Consider the following 15,525-nt stretch of genomic DNA (forward strand, 5'->3'; position numbering starts at 1 on the left):
TCCAGTCAGAATGGCTATTACCAAGAAAACAAATGAACACAAATGCTGAAGAAGGTGTGAAGGAGTGGGGAGTGAGCCCTCACACACCATGGGGGAGCCCTTACACACCATGTGGGAGTCCTTACACACCACGGGGGAGCCCTTACACACCATGGGGGAGCCCTTACACACCATGCGGGAGCCCTTAAACATAGGGAGTGAGACTTTACACACCATGGGGGAGCCCTTACACACCATGGGGGAGCCCTTTACACACCATTGGGGGGCCTTGCACAGCATGAGGGGGCCCTTACACACCATGGGGGAGCCCTTAACATCATTAACAGACACATAAATTAGTCCTGGTACTACACAACTCACTATGGAGGTTCCTCAACAAAACTGAGTTTCTATATGATCCAACTATACCACTGCCAGATCTATATACACATGCCCTCTGAGCCCACATGCCACAAAGATATCTGCACTATTCACGATAGCAAGATACACAGAACTAGCCTAGGTATCCAATGACGAATGATACAGGAAATGTGTCACACACATCCAATGGGTTTTCCCCACTTTGGTTTTTCAAGACATGGCTTCTCTGTATAGCTTTGGAACCTGTTCTTGAACTCACTCTGTAGACCAGGCTGGCCTCAAACTCACAGAGATCCACCTGCCTCTGCAGTGTTGGGATTAAAGGCGTGCTCCACCACCACCCGGCATCCAATGGAGTTTTATTCAGCCACAAAGAAGAATGGAATTGTATCAGTTGCAGGAAAGTAAACAGAGCTAGAAATCATCATGGTGAGCCAGACAGTATAATGCAAATCTCTCCTATCTTATTTTACAAGCAGAAGCTAGGTTTAAAGAGGCACGAAAGTAGAAGAGACCATTGGGGTGAAGGAAGGATATTGGCAGGAAGAAAGATGGGGGATATGATTAAAGCACATTGTGTATGTATCTGAGAAATCTCACAATGAAAACTATCATTTGTGTACAATTAATACATACAAATGTCGAGAAAAGACAAAAAAAAAAAAGCTTTGAACCAGAAACAATGGGACAGCACCCAGAACCAGGAGAGGTGGTGCAGAGACCCTTGCCAAGCAACATAAGCTCCAGCTCTCATAGGGAAACAGGGACGCCGTCTGGAGAAGTCAGACCAGCAGCTTCCTGCTTTGGTGGTGGGAAGTGTGACCGGCTGAAGCCTGCTGTGTGTTATAGCTGCTGGTAGATTTGGTGTAAGCTGTAATGTTGGGGTCCGTGTGGGAATGCAAAGTGCAGCCTCAGCTGATGACCTCCTGCTTATTTAATTGAACATCATGGAGGCCAGAAGAATGTGCCACGATGGTCTCCAAGAGCAGGAAGGAAAGAATTGCCGCCACAGGCCGTCCGTCCACAGCAGAAATCCTTCAGCAGTAAAGGAAAAATGAAAGCATTCTCGGCTGAGAGAAAATTAAGACTTTGCCACCAGCCCCATATACTGACAGAATGGCTATAAAAACAAGCTCTCAAACAAAAAAGAATAATAAAAGAAACTTGGAACATTGAAAAGGAAGAGAGAACACAGTAAGCAAAACCACAGACACAATACACTGCTTCCCCTCATGAGCTTTCTAAATAATTTTTGACAGTCAAATCACAGATTGTAACACTGCTTCATGTGCATCTAGGTGAGTGGAGGGGATGCAATTAATGTAATTAGATTGTAAACAAGGAGGAGATGAGCGATAAGGGGAAGTAAACTTTCTACATTCCTTTTAACCGTTAAAATGACAGTACTAGTAAATTATGATGAGTTGTACATTTATCATAATACCTAGAATAGCCACTGCCAATCTGTATAAAAACATTCATATGAAAACACTACATAGAAGTCAAATAAGCTTCAACTAACACACATAAAGGTGGAGTAAAAAGAAATTCAAAACAGAACCAACAAAAATCAATTAAAATGGCAGCCGTTAGCCCTAACATGCCAATAATTACATTAAATGTAAATGGCCCAAATACAACACTTAAAGAACAGACCGGAAGAGTGGATTAATGAAGCATGGTTCACTTTACCCCCCAATTGTAGTATTGTTTGGAAGACTGTGGCAACTTTAGGTCAGGCCTGGCTGTTAGAAATGGGTCGCTGGGGGCCTTTGAAAGTCCCATTCATCTACGGTTCTGGACCTACTCCTGGTCAGTACCATGTGAGTGGCTGCCTTCCACGGTGTCTACCATGACAGATGGAACCACTCCTACCACCATGCTTGTCACCATGACAAACAGAAACCCCCTAAGACTGTGAGCCAAAGATTAACCTTTCCTTCCTTGAGTTGTCTCAGCCAGGCCTTTTGTCATAGCAAAGCAATCAATATAAAATCTGACCACACTTTGTCCAAGTAACACTCTTCAAACATCCCAATATAGGCAGGCTGAAATCAAAGCAAAAGTGATTAGCTATATTAATATCAAATAGACATTAAAGCAAGGAAAACTACCACAGTGGAAACTAACTTTAAGTTTAAGCCTAACTTAACTTTGGATTTTATTTTTATATGCAACTAGAGGCCAGTGAAGACCAATCACTAGAGTAAATACATTTTTATTTTAATATGTATTAACTGTACGTATTAATGGAGTTTGCATTGTTTTCCAATAGATACATAAAGCATTCACTTGGCTTCCTCTATCTGGCTTATTTCACTTAACTAAATATACTATAGTTAGGTATTTTTTAACTACAGTTGACAAGCTCTCCTTTCTTCTTTGTGTCACGTTTTCTTTAGCCTTCCATCCACTGAGAGGCACCTAGGTTGGCTCTTGTGACAATAAACATAAACACAGGTGTGCAGTGGCTCTTAGGCACACTGCTTCCCCTTCCTTTAGTTACACACCCAGGAGAGGAATAGTTGGATAACTCGGGCCTCCACACTCTTCTTCCACCAGGGCTTTTTAAATTTATAATTCCAAAAGCAACCAATGACTGAGAACTTCCTCTCCTCTCCAGCATTTTTAATCTTTTGCTTTCCTGAGCTATATCTTTTGAAAAGCAACCGGCCATGGTAAGTGAACAGATTGTGTGTAGGAGGGCAGGCTCAGAGGTCTGTGATGGATTGGGAAGCTACTACGGCCATGGGGGCCGGGAAGATGGCCAGGGCAGACCAGTGCAGCAGAGTTGGAGAGTGCCCACTGAATTAGGGAAACACTTTCGGAGCAGAGCCAGGAGGAGGACCACACCAATGAACTGGACATCAAGGCCCAGTCCTGGGCTTTGTTTTGTTTTATTTTATTTTATTTTATTTTACTTAAGGGGCTGAACAGATGTTTGAGATCCACGGTAGAAAACCGCAAGAGGATGCAGGCAACTTCCTGTCTGCACATCTCAACTGGAAAAGCTGAGCGGAAAGGTAGAACTGATTTATGTCTATATCTAGGAGGAGCAGTTGAGCTAGAAGTACAGTTTTGAGATTCATCAGTGCATATGCTGTACTTAAATGTGGGTAAGCCTCCTCGAAAGAGCGCAAGTCTAGAAAACAGGAGTCAGAGAGCCAGCGTGCTAGTGCGCTGTGCAGTCAAGGGATGGAGAGCCATTAACAGAGCCCGGAGGAGCAGCCGGCTGACCGAGCACAGAGGAACTCTGGCAGATGCTGCACTCAGACAGAGGCGGCCGGGCCAATGTAGCTGAAGAGTTCACATGGGGAAGTGGCCATCAGAATAAAGGACACTGAAGACCCACACATGCGTGGCCTCAAAGTACAGGAGAAGACTCAATTTGAATGGGTTGAAAAATCAAATGGCTGACAGAAGCCCATGAAAGGGTGCTAACTTCATCAGTGTACCTGCTGATAAAGGAGAAGTCTAGAGGGAGGAACAGCCAAGGGGGTTCTCTCTTTGAGAGACAGAGAACTCATAGCTACATGGGGATGGGAATGAGAGATGCAGCCACGGGGGCAAAGGCTGAGACAATGAGAAGGGACAGGCTTGGAGGCGCCATGGAGGAACCAGCCACCTGTATTTTGTTTCTTGGGCACACCAAGAGACGCAGAAAAAAACAGCCACACGTAAGCAAACAGGGGCGCTCTGCAGTACTGAAGCGCAACCCAGGGGAGAGGCATGAATGAGGAGTCATGACTCAAAGATCAGATTCACCACAGAGAAAACAACAGGAGTCATCATGAAGGACCCCAACTAGTTTTAACCACAGTCATACCGTTCTTGCAAAGGATGAACAGATAACAAGCCTAGTCAGGGCCTCCGGAGTGCTGAACAAATAACAGGCTTAATTCAGGACCTCCGGAATGCTGAGCAAATAACAAGCTTAATTCAGTGCCTCCGGAATGCTAAGCAAAGATACCTGAGAATTAGAGCAAGGACAGCCTTATCTGGCTGCAAGACAGGGATTTATGGACTGGCCATAGAAACAAAGAAAGAGGATTGCGAGGCCTGAGTCACGTATAAAGCAGGGCTCGTCACGAGTCAGAGGCTGTGCAATCAGACATCTGGTCGCCAGCCGGGAAGGCAGAAAGAGATAAGAAAAACAGGTAGTACAAACCCCTCCTTGGTATCCAGGTGGGTCTGGACAACCCCCTCCTTGGTATTTAGGTAAAAGGTCAAGAATGTGCCACTCAGCTTAGCCTTATTTAAATTGACCAATGAAATGAATCCCCGTTACCACCCTGCATCTTGCTTCTGTAAACCTCGCTTTTTGCTCTCCTATAAGAACCCCTCACCCCCAACCTGCAGGCGCACAAGTCCTCCGAGAGACTTGTCGTCCCCAGGTACCTGTGTATCCAATAAACCTCCTGCTGTTTGCATCCGGCTGCATGTTTTCGACTGATCTTTGGGCACGGGGTCTCTCCCAAAGGAAGACGCCCACGGGAGTCTTTCAATCAGTGCTGAAGAGGGGTGTCCCCTGAACCATCCAAGATGGCGTGTGCCTATAACCCTAGCGCAGGGGAGGAGGAAGATCAGGAGTTCAAAGGACATAAAGAATTAGGGACCAGTTGTCTGGAAAAGAGAGAGAGAGAGAGAGAGAGAGAGAGAGAGAGAGAGAGAGAGAGAGAGAGAATGAACATGAATGAGGAGCTGGGAATAGGAACAGCTAGAGGCTAACACCACCCGTGATGAACCCCTCCCTCCCAGACTGATGCTGCTCTTGCCAGACTTTGAGAACTCAGACTCAAATTGCCCACACCCTTCTGAGTGCCAATGTTCACAACAGGCTCACCTGCTACAAACTAAAGTACCACATCCATTCTGTTCACTAACAACTTGATTTCCCAGCTAAAACCTGCCCGTCATCATGTCTCCGATATACGTGACACACACACCTCCACATAGTCAGTGCTGGGCAATACAATTTGCACTCCGTGTACTTAATAAACCTAAAAGCCGATCTTAATAGGAAGGAACGCTGCTTTCCAATGTGCTCTAAAAGCAAATCCCAAGGGACTCCTGAGTTATAGCTTTACTTTATAGAACAAAAAGTAAGAACTGTTTGGGTTAGATCCTTTCAGTTATTAAAAACTCCAAACCAACTCGTTGAACATCTACTCCAGGACCCTGGCTTTTAAACCAAAGTACACAGATTTATGGATTAATTTGTCAAACAGTCTGTGTGAAAGACAAGAATGTTTTACCTTTAATATATTTTTCCGATGCTTCTAAGAGGAAAAAGAAATAAATCATTATAGATTTTGCAAAGTGTGTTTTTATCTTTTTTCTCTAATGAGAAAGTGAAACAAAAGACATTCATTGTCTCCCTAGAGAAGCTCATCATTTATGAGGGCCATCTTTCCCTGGGCATTTGTCCATAAATGGCCAGCCTGCTCAGTCGGTATCTGTCTGCAAGGGCATTTCTCAGGGCCCCTCACGGCCTCTCAGCCTTTTTCAACTTGATGCATTAAAAGAGAAAGAAGGGGTTACCAAAAAGCTAAATTAAGGACTTCCCCATTCCCTACTGTGTTGTCAGGTCATGTGACAGAGGCTGTGAGCATTGCCACATAAAAGCACAAAGTAAATTCAACATGGAGCCCACAATTTGGGTGGTTAGACTTAGGAGAGGAAGAGGGAAGGAATGATACTGGCCCCTGGACTTTCATGGAAATATGGCACCAGACCCAAAGAAGTTAGAAGGTCCTGGGATGAAAAGAATATGTCTGTTAGTACAGCATCCAGGCTAGAGCATCCATCCACAGTAGGGTCTGAACCTCCCTCGTCAACAGTGACTATTGTCAAGAGAAAGCGCTATAAGATAAAGCATAGCCAATCTGGTCAGGGAATGTCCAAAGTGGATCTTTACTGCTCCTGTGCTATGCTTAAAGAAGCCACAGTGGCCGCTCTCCGCTAGCTGAATTTACTTCTAGCAGCTCCACCCTCATCCCTGCAAGAAGAATAACTGGTTCTATTTAAAACTCTTTTTAAAGTGTTAAGTAACTGGGTGGTGGTGGTGCACGCCTTTAATCCCAGCACTCGGGAGGCAGAGGCAGGCAGATCTCTGTGAGTTCGAGGCCAGCCTGGTCTACAAGAGCTAGTTCTAGGACAGGCTCCAAAGCTACAGAGAAACCCTGTCTCGCAAATCAAAAAAAAAAAGTGTTAAGTAAATCACTTAAGAATTTCAGCCAGATAGTAGTGCACACCTTTAAATCCCGACACTCAGAAGGCAGGCGGCAGAGGAAGGTGGATCTCTGAGTTCAAGGACAGTCTGGTCTACAGAGTGAGTTCCAGGATAGCCAGGACTACACAGAGAAACCCTGCCTCAAAAACACCAAAACAAAAAAATTCAGAACTGAGACATATACACAAACTAGATGGATGGAAGGATAGATGGACAGATACTCCTCCCCACCTCTATATTTGTGTATGTATTTACAACTCACACACCATGCAGTTCATTTAAAGTGTACAATCCAGGGCTAGAGAGATGGTTCAATGATTAAAAGCATTACTGCTCTTCCAGAGAACCTGAGTTCAGTTCTCAGCACTCACACTGGGCGGCTGACAAACACCTATAACTCCTGCTCCAAGGGATCCAATGTCCTCTTCTGGCTTCCTCAGGTACACAGTACATAGTGTGCATACACACGCATACATACACACACACACACACACACACACACACACATGCATATACACACACACCAAATAATTTTATATTAATAAAATAGTAATAAATCTTTAAAAATCAGAAGTTTACAGTCCAATGGTTTTTAGTATACTCCGAGTTTTGTGAAGTTTAGCAACCAAGTTTAGCACAGGGACCCAACTTCTGAACCCTCTTGCCATTTGTCATGCAGAGAGAGAAGTCAAGGAGGCCCAGATGGGTTAAGTCCAAGGTCACAGAGCTGATTGTGGCAAGGAGCCAGCCCTGAATCCCTGGGAATTACTAGCTACTGACATCATCCGGGACTCCCTATCCTTGCCCTTGGGAAAGCTTGGAGTGAATTAAAACCCACTGTGAAAATGTTGTTTGCGAACATCTGGCATTTCTTACTGCTCTGCTCCCTCATATAAATTAAACACAACCCAATTTCTCCAAGCCAGCTACACTGCACAGTTTCTGAGAAAGACGTCTAGGACTGAACGAGGGATGCAGCTCCGGCGGGAAAGTGCTTGCCTGGCAAGCATGGAGCTTGGGGTTCAGTGCTCAGTGCTCAAAAAATTGCTCATGGTGCTGCCCTCCCGTAAGCCCAGCTTTGGAAGGAGAGAAGTAGACCTCAGAGGCTTGCGGTCATCTTAGCTGCGTGGTCAAGGCTAGAGCTAGACTGGGCTACACAAGACCTGGGCGAGCGAGGGGAGAAGAGGAGGACAGAAACATCTAGAACAATATCTAGACCATACTTTAACCACAGGATGCAGGTAAGTTCAGCGAGAACCTGGGATGTCTCTCTTTTCAATGAAGTACAAATAATTTCAGAGAAAGGAAGGAGGGATTTAGAGCAGTGGTTCTCAACCTGCCTGTGCCGCGACCCTTCAATAGGGTTCCTCATGTTACGGTGACCCCCAACCATAAAATGATTTTTGTTGCTACTTCCTAACTGTAATTCTGCTACTGTTATGAATCGCAATTTAAATATCTGATATGCAGAGCGTCTGATATGTGACCCAGAGGTTGAGAACCACTACTTTAGACCCTAAGTAGGCACACACCCAGCCCAAGGACAACAATGACTGAATGTACTCAGATTCCTCCAAGGTCTCCTTGAAGGGGGAATGAAAAGTAAAGGGGCTCATTTCCTGCCAGGGCTAAGGAAAACAATGTTACAAGTGTGGCCAAGAGTGTGACTCAAGCACTGCCTTGCCGGGACTCCTGGCTGCCCCAGTTAGCTGCTCCAGTGTTACTGCAGAAGGAGATGCTAACTGCTTCAGCCTTTAAATGCCTATCTGCGCTCTCTCTCTCTCTCTCTCTCTCTCTCTCTCTCTCTCTCTCTCTCTCTCTCTCTCTCTCTCTCTCTCTCGCAGTTAATCCTTAACTTCATTTATTCCTCACTTGTTACACACATATTTATTGAGCTCAGCAAGCACCCGGCTAAGCAGTGGTCAAGTGTGGCGCCCCCTTGAGTTTTTATTTAGACTGTTGCGTATGTTTCCACTTGGTTCAGCTCTCCCATTTTAAAATGCCCATTTTAATTGGAATTTCCCCCAAATCAATACTTCCAGTTCCACACACACCCCCACCCAGTACTGGATTCACCCATGGCCAAAGGCCAGTGACAACTGAATATCCGGCAGACTTCTTTAAGTACTAGAGATCAAACAGAGGACCCACCATCTTTGCCCTCACCCAAACGGCCCCTCCTCCAGGATTTCTACCACCCTGAATAGCACCACTGTCCACCCTATGTCCCCCGCTGGGAACAGCCATCACTCAGTTTCCTTGTGGACCAGCTGGGACTGAGGGGCTAGCCGCGTCTTTCCGCCTGGGATAGAGAAGAAAAATTTTCTCATGCCAGCTGCAATCTCAAGATCGATTTGTGGGAGAAGGAGGGGTGGGGCATCGCCACCGACAGGGACTTTAAATGCAGTCTGTCCACCTGGGTTCTGGCAAAACTGAGGCTGGGGATGGGGTAGGGGCATGGCAACAATTCCGCAGGTGCTGGTGAGCAGGTTTTAACGCCGTGGGCTCTACCACTGCTAGAAAACCGTAGTGTGAGAATACAAATTTGCTTGTCACACACACACACACACACACACACACACACACATCTTATTTTCTGTGTCCCTGTTTCCAGCTTCCTCTGCTCAAAATGCCCTCCCTCCCACAGCCCACAGTCACAATTACTTTTCGTGTTTAATCTCCAAATGCCTTGACTTCACCTCCTGGCAGCTTCTCATGAAGCCCCCACCAGAGTCACCTGCCATCCTTCCGCGCGGAGGTGTGTCTACTGTGGTTTGTTTACGTGTGTGTTTTGGGTCTCCCCATCACCAGGGCAGGAGCCTGGTGCCAAGCTCGAGCCCAGTCAGGGAAGAGGGCCCACAAGGGAAGGACCACAATGACGAGCCCCAACCCCAGGGAAGCCAAAGCAGAGACTGGCGGGCCCCAGCCAGGGGACCAGTACAACGTCCTGAGGAGCCCCTCAACGGAAAGGCTGGAGATACCTGGGCAGGAGGGATGCCTAGCAGGGTCGTGGTCCGGGTGACGCTCCTCCCTGTGCTCATCCTGCCGCCTACCACCTCGGACCTCTCCACTGCCAAACCGCTCCTATTTACAACGGCAGCCGGAGACCCGAGACTCAAGGGAGGAGGCACCACCGCGCGCAGCACAGAGCTCGCGACCGCTACCCGCCCCCGCACCCTCCTAGGCGACCAGAAACCCAGCCCGAGGGAGGCCGACCGGAACCCCGAGTCCACGGCCCGCGACCCCCGTGGGGACACCGCCTCCAGGTCCCCTTCCCGCGCGCCTCCCTACCTGGCTGGCTTTGTGGAACTGCTTTTTGAGCCCGGCCACCGACATCGCGGCAGCGCCCCGCCCGGGGGTGGTCTCGGGGCTCCGTCGGGCCACGCGGCCGCGACGCTGAGCGGAGCGGGCACCCCGGGCGGTCCCCGCGCGCCCCACGGCCACGGCCACCGCCACGGCGCTGTCACACTGGCACACGCGCGCGCGCAGATAGCAACACCGCGTTTCGAGGTTTGGACGCAGCCCATTGGCCGAGCCTCGGCGGCATGCAAATGAAGCCGCTGGGACCGCCCACGCCTCATTGTTGCATGGCGACCCGGAGCGCTTGAGCCAGGAAAGGGACTAGTGGATGAACGTCCCCGGGATGCGGAGAACCTCTCCGGATTGCTTTAGACCAACATGGGATGCAGCTGGCTCTGAGACTGTTCTGGATCCGAGGTCTTCTCTCTTCTTTTCTGGGACTTGGTGTGAAACTCGCTTTCACTCACTTGGCAGCAACATCATCTCCCCTACACACACACACACACACACACACACACACACACACACACACACACGCACACACACACACCTGCCCCGCGAATTTTGAATTGCTGAGTGATATGAGGAAGGAACGCTGGGGTGTGCATCTCAGAAAGAGAAACACTACAGGAACCGGGCTCTGTGCTTAGCTGGGCGGGAGCCGGTTGTGGGGGAAGCTAGGGGGTGTGTTCTAGCAATTTGGGGCCCCTGGGAAGGAATTACTTGGTAAGGTTTACTAATAAACTCACACTAGTCTCACAGATGACTGAGCCCCTTGCTACACCACTACAAGATGCCAGAAATAGGGTCTTCCATTCCACTCTTTACCGGAGAACTTGCCATATTGGTCTCCAAGTGTGTCTTACAAAAGACCTTTTCACAGGATCTAGAGGTTGTTGTTGAACAGCGGGTGCCCGGTCACAGAAACAGAGCTTTATGTTAATGCATGTGCCACCAGCGAATCTACTACTTTACTTGAACCTGGCCTTTCAAAGACCCCGTGGCCCCTAATGCCTGTAATCCACTTCAGCAGAGTTTCACACTGAAACAAGCTCCGCCCAACTTTCACTCTCTACCTAAAAGAAAGGTCACTACATGGACCCTCCCCAAATCTGGCCTAAGGTTACCAGCATTCCGCCAGCTTCTATTTGACTCTTGCATTTCTCCGGGACCCTTAGCTCTGGGCTTCCAACTCCCCTCCACCCCCACCCCCGCCTAAGTCCTCATAGCTTCTCGCTGCTGAGGCAGGGTGAGTACCTACAGCTCCCTGTGCCTAGGTTTGCTCGCAACGGCTGGGAAGTGTACAGTCCATAGTGTTCTTCCTTCGATGCTGGGAAATGTGGGCATCTTCTTAATGGGCATCTTAGGACGAGGTTAAGGAGTGTGACTCTGCACCTAGCTGGCCAAGGACTAGCTAACACCAGACAATGGTAGAAGGTGTGATGGTGTTGACCACTGGATCATAATAGCCCAGCAAGATGACAGGTCCTCATTGCTATCCGAGCCCAAGGTTCTGGGAAAGATGGTCCTCCCTTGTCCTGAACTAGTCTATGGTTGGGTAGATGCTCGACTGCTGACCCCTTCGGTACCCAAAAGGAGTTTAAATAGCACAGGCTCAGCCTGTACCCTCTGTGGAGTCAGGACCGTTTCAACGCTGGTGAAGGGGGTTGTTGAGGAGTCAGGTCCGGTTCAACGCTGGTGAAGGGGGTGGTTTTATTTTGTTCTGTTTTTAGGGGGAAGTCACAATTTGAAGGAAACATTCCACGGGGTGGGGGTGCAGACAGTAGTGGGAGCCATGAGAGCAGGAGGCAGTTGATCACACTGCGTCTTCAGTGGGGAAGCAGAGAGATGGACATTGTTGCTCAATCCCAGGCATGAGAGTGTAGCAGCCTAATTGGGAGGGGTCTTTCCCTTCTCAGTGAAAGCTCCCTGAAAACTCTCAGGTGCACATCCAGAAGTGTGTCTCCTAGGGTATTCCAAATCCCATCATGTTGACAATGGGAATCCACCATTGCAATAAGTACATGCAAGTTTCCTTCTGTGGTCAAGTTTAGTAAATCCATCTCCTTGGTTTATTCAAGTGCAGACTTGTAGATTGTTTCTCATGATTTTTGAACTTTGGGATCTTTCATATATAGTTTTCTTCACTAAAAGGATTTACGTGGTTTATTCATTTTATTCTTTCTTGTTATTACAGCACATATAATACCAGCAATAGCTTGGATTTCATGCCTTGTTCTCATAAACAACACACATTTTCTGTGTTTTATAAGCACACGTTTGGTCATTTATTTCTGTTTCTTCTTTGTAGCAGTGGTGTACATCTTTAATCCCAATTATCCAGGGAGTATGCAATTTCCTCTAGATGCCCTGTGTGAAAGCAAACACTGTCTGATCCCAGCATCTTTTGATTGGCATAAAAATTTCCAGTTCCATTCATGTTTCTGAAAAGGATGTCACTTGTAATTGATTTTTTTTTACTATTTATTCTTTGGGGGTCCTCCACCCAGCTCCCAAATAATCACACGAAGGTTTATTATTACTTATAAATTCCTGGTCTTAGGTTGACTTGTTTCTAGCCAGCTTTTCTTAAATTATCCTGCCTACCTTTGCTCTGGACTTTTATCTTTCTCTTCTATATTGCCTTCTTTCCTCCTTACTCCATGGCTGGTTGTGTAGCTGAGAGGCTGGTCCCAAGTATCCTCCTCTCCTTTTCCTGTTCCCCGATTCTTTCTTCCAGATTTCTCCTCCTCCTTATTCCCTCTGCTTGCCAGCCCCACCTATCCTTTCTCCTGCCTGGCTACCGGTCATTCAGCTCTTTATAAAACCAATCAGGTGTTTTAGACAGGCAAGGTCAGAGCTTCACAGAGTCAAAAAAAATGCAACAAGAGCAATGCACACATCTTTGCATCATTAACAAAAGTTCCACATCATGCACAAATGCAACGCATCTTTAACTAATATTCAACAGCAACCGCTTTGTTCTTTATGTCATGCGCTCTACATTTTATCTGTGTGATTAGTGTGCGATTTGGGCAGGAGTTTGGGGAACCCACATGATGATAGAAATGTGGACAGTAGACACTGTGCTCACAACGCTCTAGACAGAATAGGGGCACTACTGGGAACTGGACTAAAGGGTATTCACGTTGCACGGTGGCAAAGACTCAATTTTACCATATCCTGAAAACATGGGTGAGGTTCAAAAGCAATGAGCTACACTATTGGGTGGAGTAAGTTACAAAGCCGGATGGCCTTCAAGCTGTGGCATAGTTATTTCTAGTGACCTTTGGTCAGGTTAACAGTGAGGCTCAGTAGAAAAAGAAAGGAAGAAAGAAAGAAAGAAAGGAAGGAAGAAAGAAGGGAGGGAGGGAGGGAGGGAGGGAGGGAGGGAAGGAAGGAAGGAAGGAAGAAAGGAAGGAAAGAAGGAAGGAAGAAAAAAATAGTAAGACATGGAAAAAATGTTTAGTTTGGGCAGAAAAAATACAGTTCATTAACGTTTCAGGCAAAGGATTCATAACTGCTAGAGATTGGTGGTATTAAAAAAGAAGAAGAAGAAGGGGTTAGAGAGGTGTCCCAGAGCTTAAGGGCACTCACTTACTGCACTTGCTGAGGACCTGGGTTCAGTTCCCAGAACCCACATCAGTCAGCTCACAACCACGGACAACTCCAGTTCCCGGGAATCTGATGCCCTCTTCCGACCTGTAAGGGCCCCTGCATGCACATCGTATGCATAAATTCACACAAGAAAACACATGACATAATTAAAATTATTTTTTAAATAAGAAGACAAATATGTTACCCTAGAACAGTGGTTCTCAACCTTCCTAATGCTGTGACCCTCTAACACAGTTCCTCGTGTTGACCCCCCCAACCGTAAAATTATTTCATTGCCACTTCATAACTGTAATTTTGCTACTTTATGAATTGTAATATAAATACCTGATATACAGGATATTTGTTATGTAGCCCCAAAGAGGTTGAGGCCCACTGCCCTAGAAGAAGAGGAAGACTACATTGAGGGCATGTGAGGAACTGTTGAGCTCTCGTGCATCAGAGGAGCTAGGGTGGAAGACTGTAAACTCACTTGAGAAAGAGAGAGAAGGGAAATAAAGGGAGAGAGGAAAGGAGGCAGGGAGAGAGGGAAGGAGCCTGTAAAAAGCTTGTGAGGTCAGACAATATACAGCAGAGTCATATTTCCTGAAGAAGTTCCAGAAAAATACTTGCATGAAGCTATGTAGTTGAAACCTAAGTTGGAACAGAGACCCCAGGATGCTGGAGACGCCAAGATTGTGGGGCACTGAAGAAAGGGGCAGATGTCAGCTGGATCTAGAAGGGAGAGAATATGCGTGTTGTAAATGTCAAGGTCACAGATTGACATTTGGGTCACTGCCCCAAGTGCTTCGGAACCCACGTTACAATGTCACCCGCTCCAGGTGCTGGACATGGCATTATGGGATTTAACGTTGGCCCTGCTGAAATTCAGGTATCCTTCTGATCATTCCTTTTGGCGTAGGAATAGTCACGCCGCTGTATATTGGTGATGTGTAGCTTTTCTATTTTATAGGGGTTTATGGGTAAGTGATCACCTTGATTCTGAATAGAGACATTGAATTTTTAAATAACATTGGAACTTCTAAGGCTGTGGAAACTCTGAAGTTTGACCAAATGCATTTTGCATTAAATAGTGCCCTTAAGGCTTGTGGGGGGGGGGCAAGAATGCAATGTTATGGTTTGAACTTAAAAAGCTATGGAACTATTAGGAGGTGAAGCTTAGCTGGAAGAGGTAGGCCGTTGCAGGTGGTAATAGCCTGACCTTTAGCCCCAGCCAGAGTCTCTGCTTCTTAGTCTGGCCTGATAGAAACAGCCTCTGCCACATTCCCCAGCTGCCGTGTGCCACCCCTTCCCCACCATGATGGACCAACCTCATGGAAACACAAGTCAGTATCATGTTTCCCCCTTTGAGCAGTTTCTGTCAAGCATCGTGATCACAGAAATTTGAAAACAGCTGAAATAGTACATTCTGTTTTAATTCCTTGGGGAACCTCTGAACCCATCCCTGCGGTTACTGGATCAGTTGGTGTGGCTTGGTCCCTTCCCCCACATCCTTCCCAAGAGTTGCTGTTGTTCCCCTGGTAGTGACCATTTTGTGTAGTTTTGATTTGTGTTTCCCAGATGCCCGAAGGGGTTGGATACATTCCCATGTATTGATCAGCCATTTGTGCTCCGTTTGGAAAGGGTCACTTCAGTTCATTTGTCCATTTGGGGGGTTCAGATTAATTCTTTTCGAGCTCTTCACATATTTTAGATGGCAATCCCTGGCAGCCAAGAGACTGTCCCCGTGTTGTAGGCCACCTTTTATTTTGCAGCTGGTTTGCTGTGCAGAAGGCCTCTTCATTTGGTATCACAACAGTTACCAGTTCTTGTCATTACTAACTGGGCGACTGGAGCCTTGATCAGAAGGTCGTTGCCAATGCTCAGATGCCCAAGTGTTTCTCCTACGTTTTCCTCTAGCAGCATCGGAGTTTCAGACCTTACACTTAGGTCTTTGACCTGTTTTGAGAGTTTCTTTGTTGTTGTTGTTTTAACTCTTTGCATATGTATGTGGGGTGTGTGTGTGTGTGTGCACTAAT

General features: G+C 46.9%; 1 protein-coding gene across 3 annotated transcripts in view; it reads right to left on the reverse strand.

Annotated features, from left to right (window-relative positions):
* The window catches only part of Sh3gl3 (SH3 domain containing GRB2 like 3, endophilin A3), a 104,952-nt gene extending 94,919 nt beyond the window's left edge, over positions 1 to 10,033 (reverse strand). The window contains exon 1 of one of the 3 annotated variants that reach the window (XR_015736415.1): positions 9,574 to 9,700. Coding sequence is in view for 2 of the 3 variants with exons in the window: in XM_087901559.1 (XP_087757685.1) it covers positions 9,574 to 9,633 (60 nt within the window). In the remaining variant the exon portion in view is untranslated. Of the gene's footprint in view, positions 1 to 9,573; positions 9,701 to 9,883 lie in introns of those variants that run through there. The other 2 variants (XM_087901560.1, XM_087901559.1) reach the window with 2 other exon arrangements.
* Positions 10,034 to 15,525: the final 5,492 nt, after the last annotated feature.

Source organism: Myodes glareolus, chromosome 24, assembly GCF_982192425.1.
Source record: "Myodes glareolus chromosome 24, mMyoGla1.1, whole genome shotgun sequence".
In the NCBI taxonomy this organism is placed as follows: domain Eukaryota; kingdom Metazoa; phylum Chordata; class Mammalia; order Rodentia; family Cricetidae; genus Myodes; species Myodes glareolus.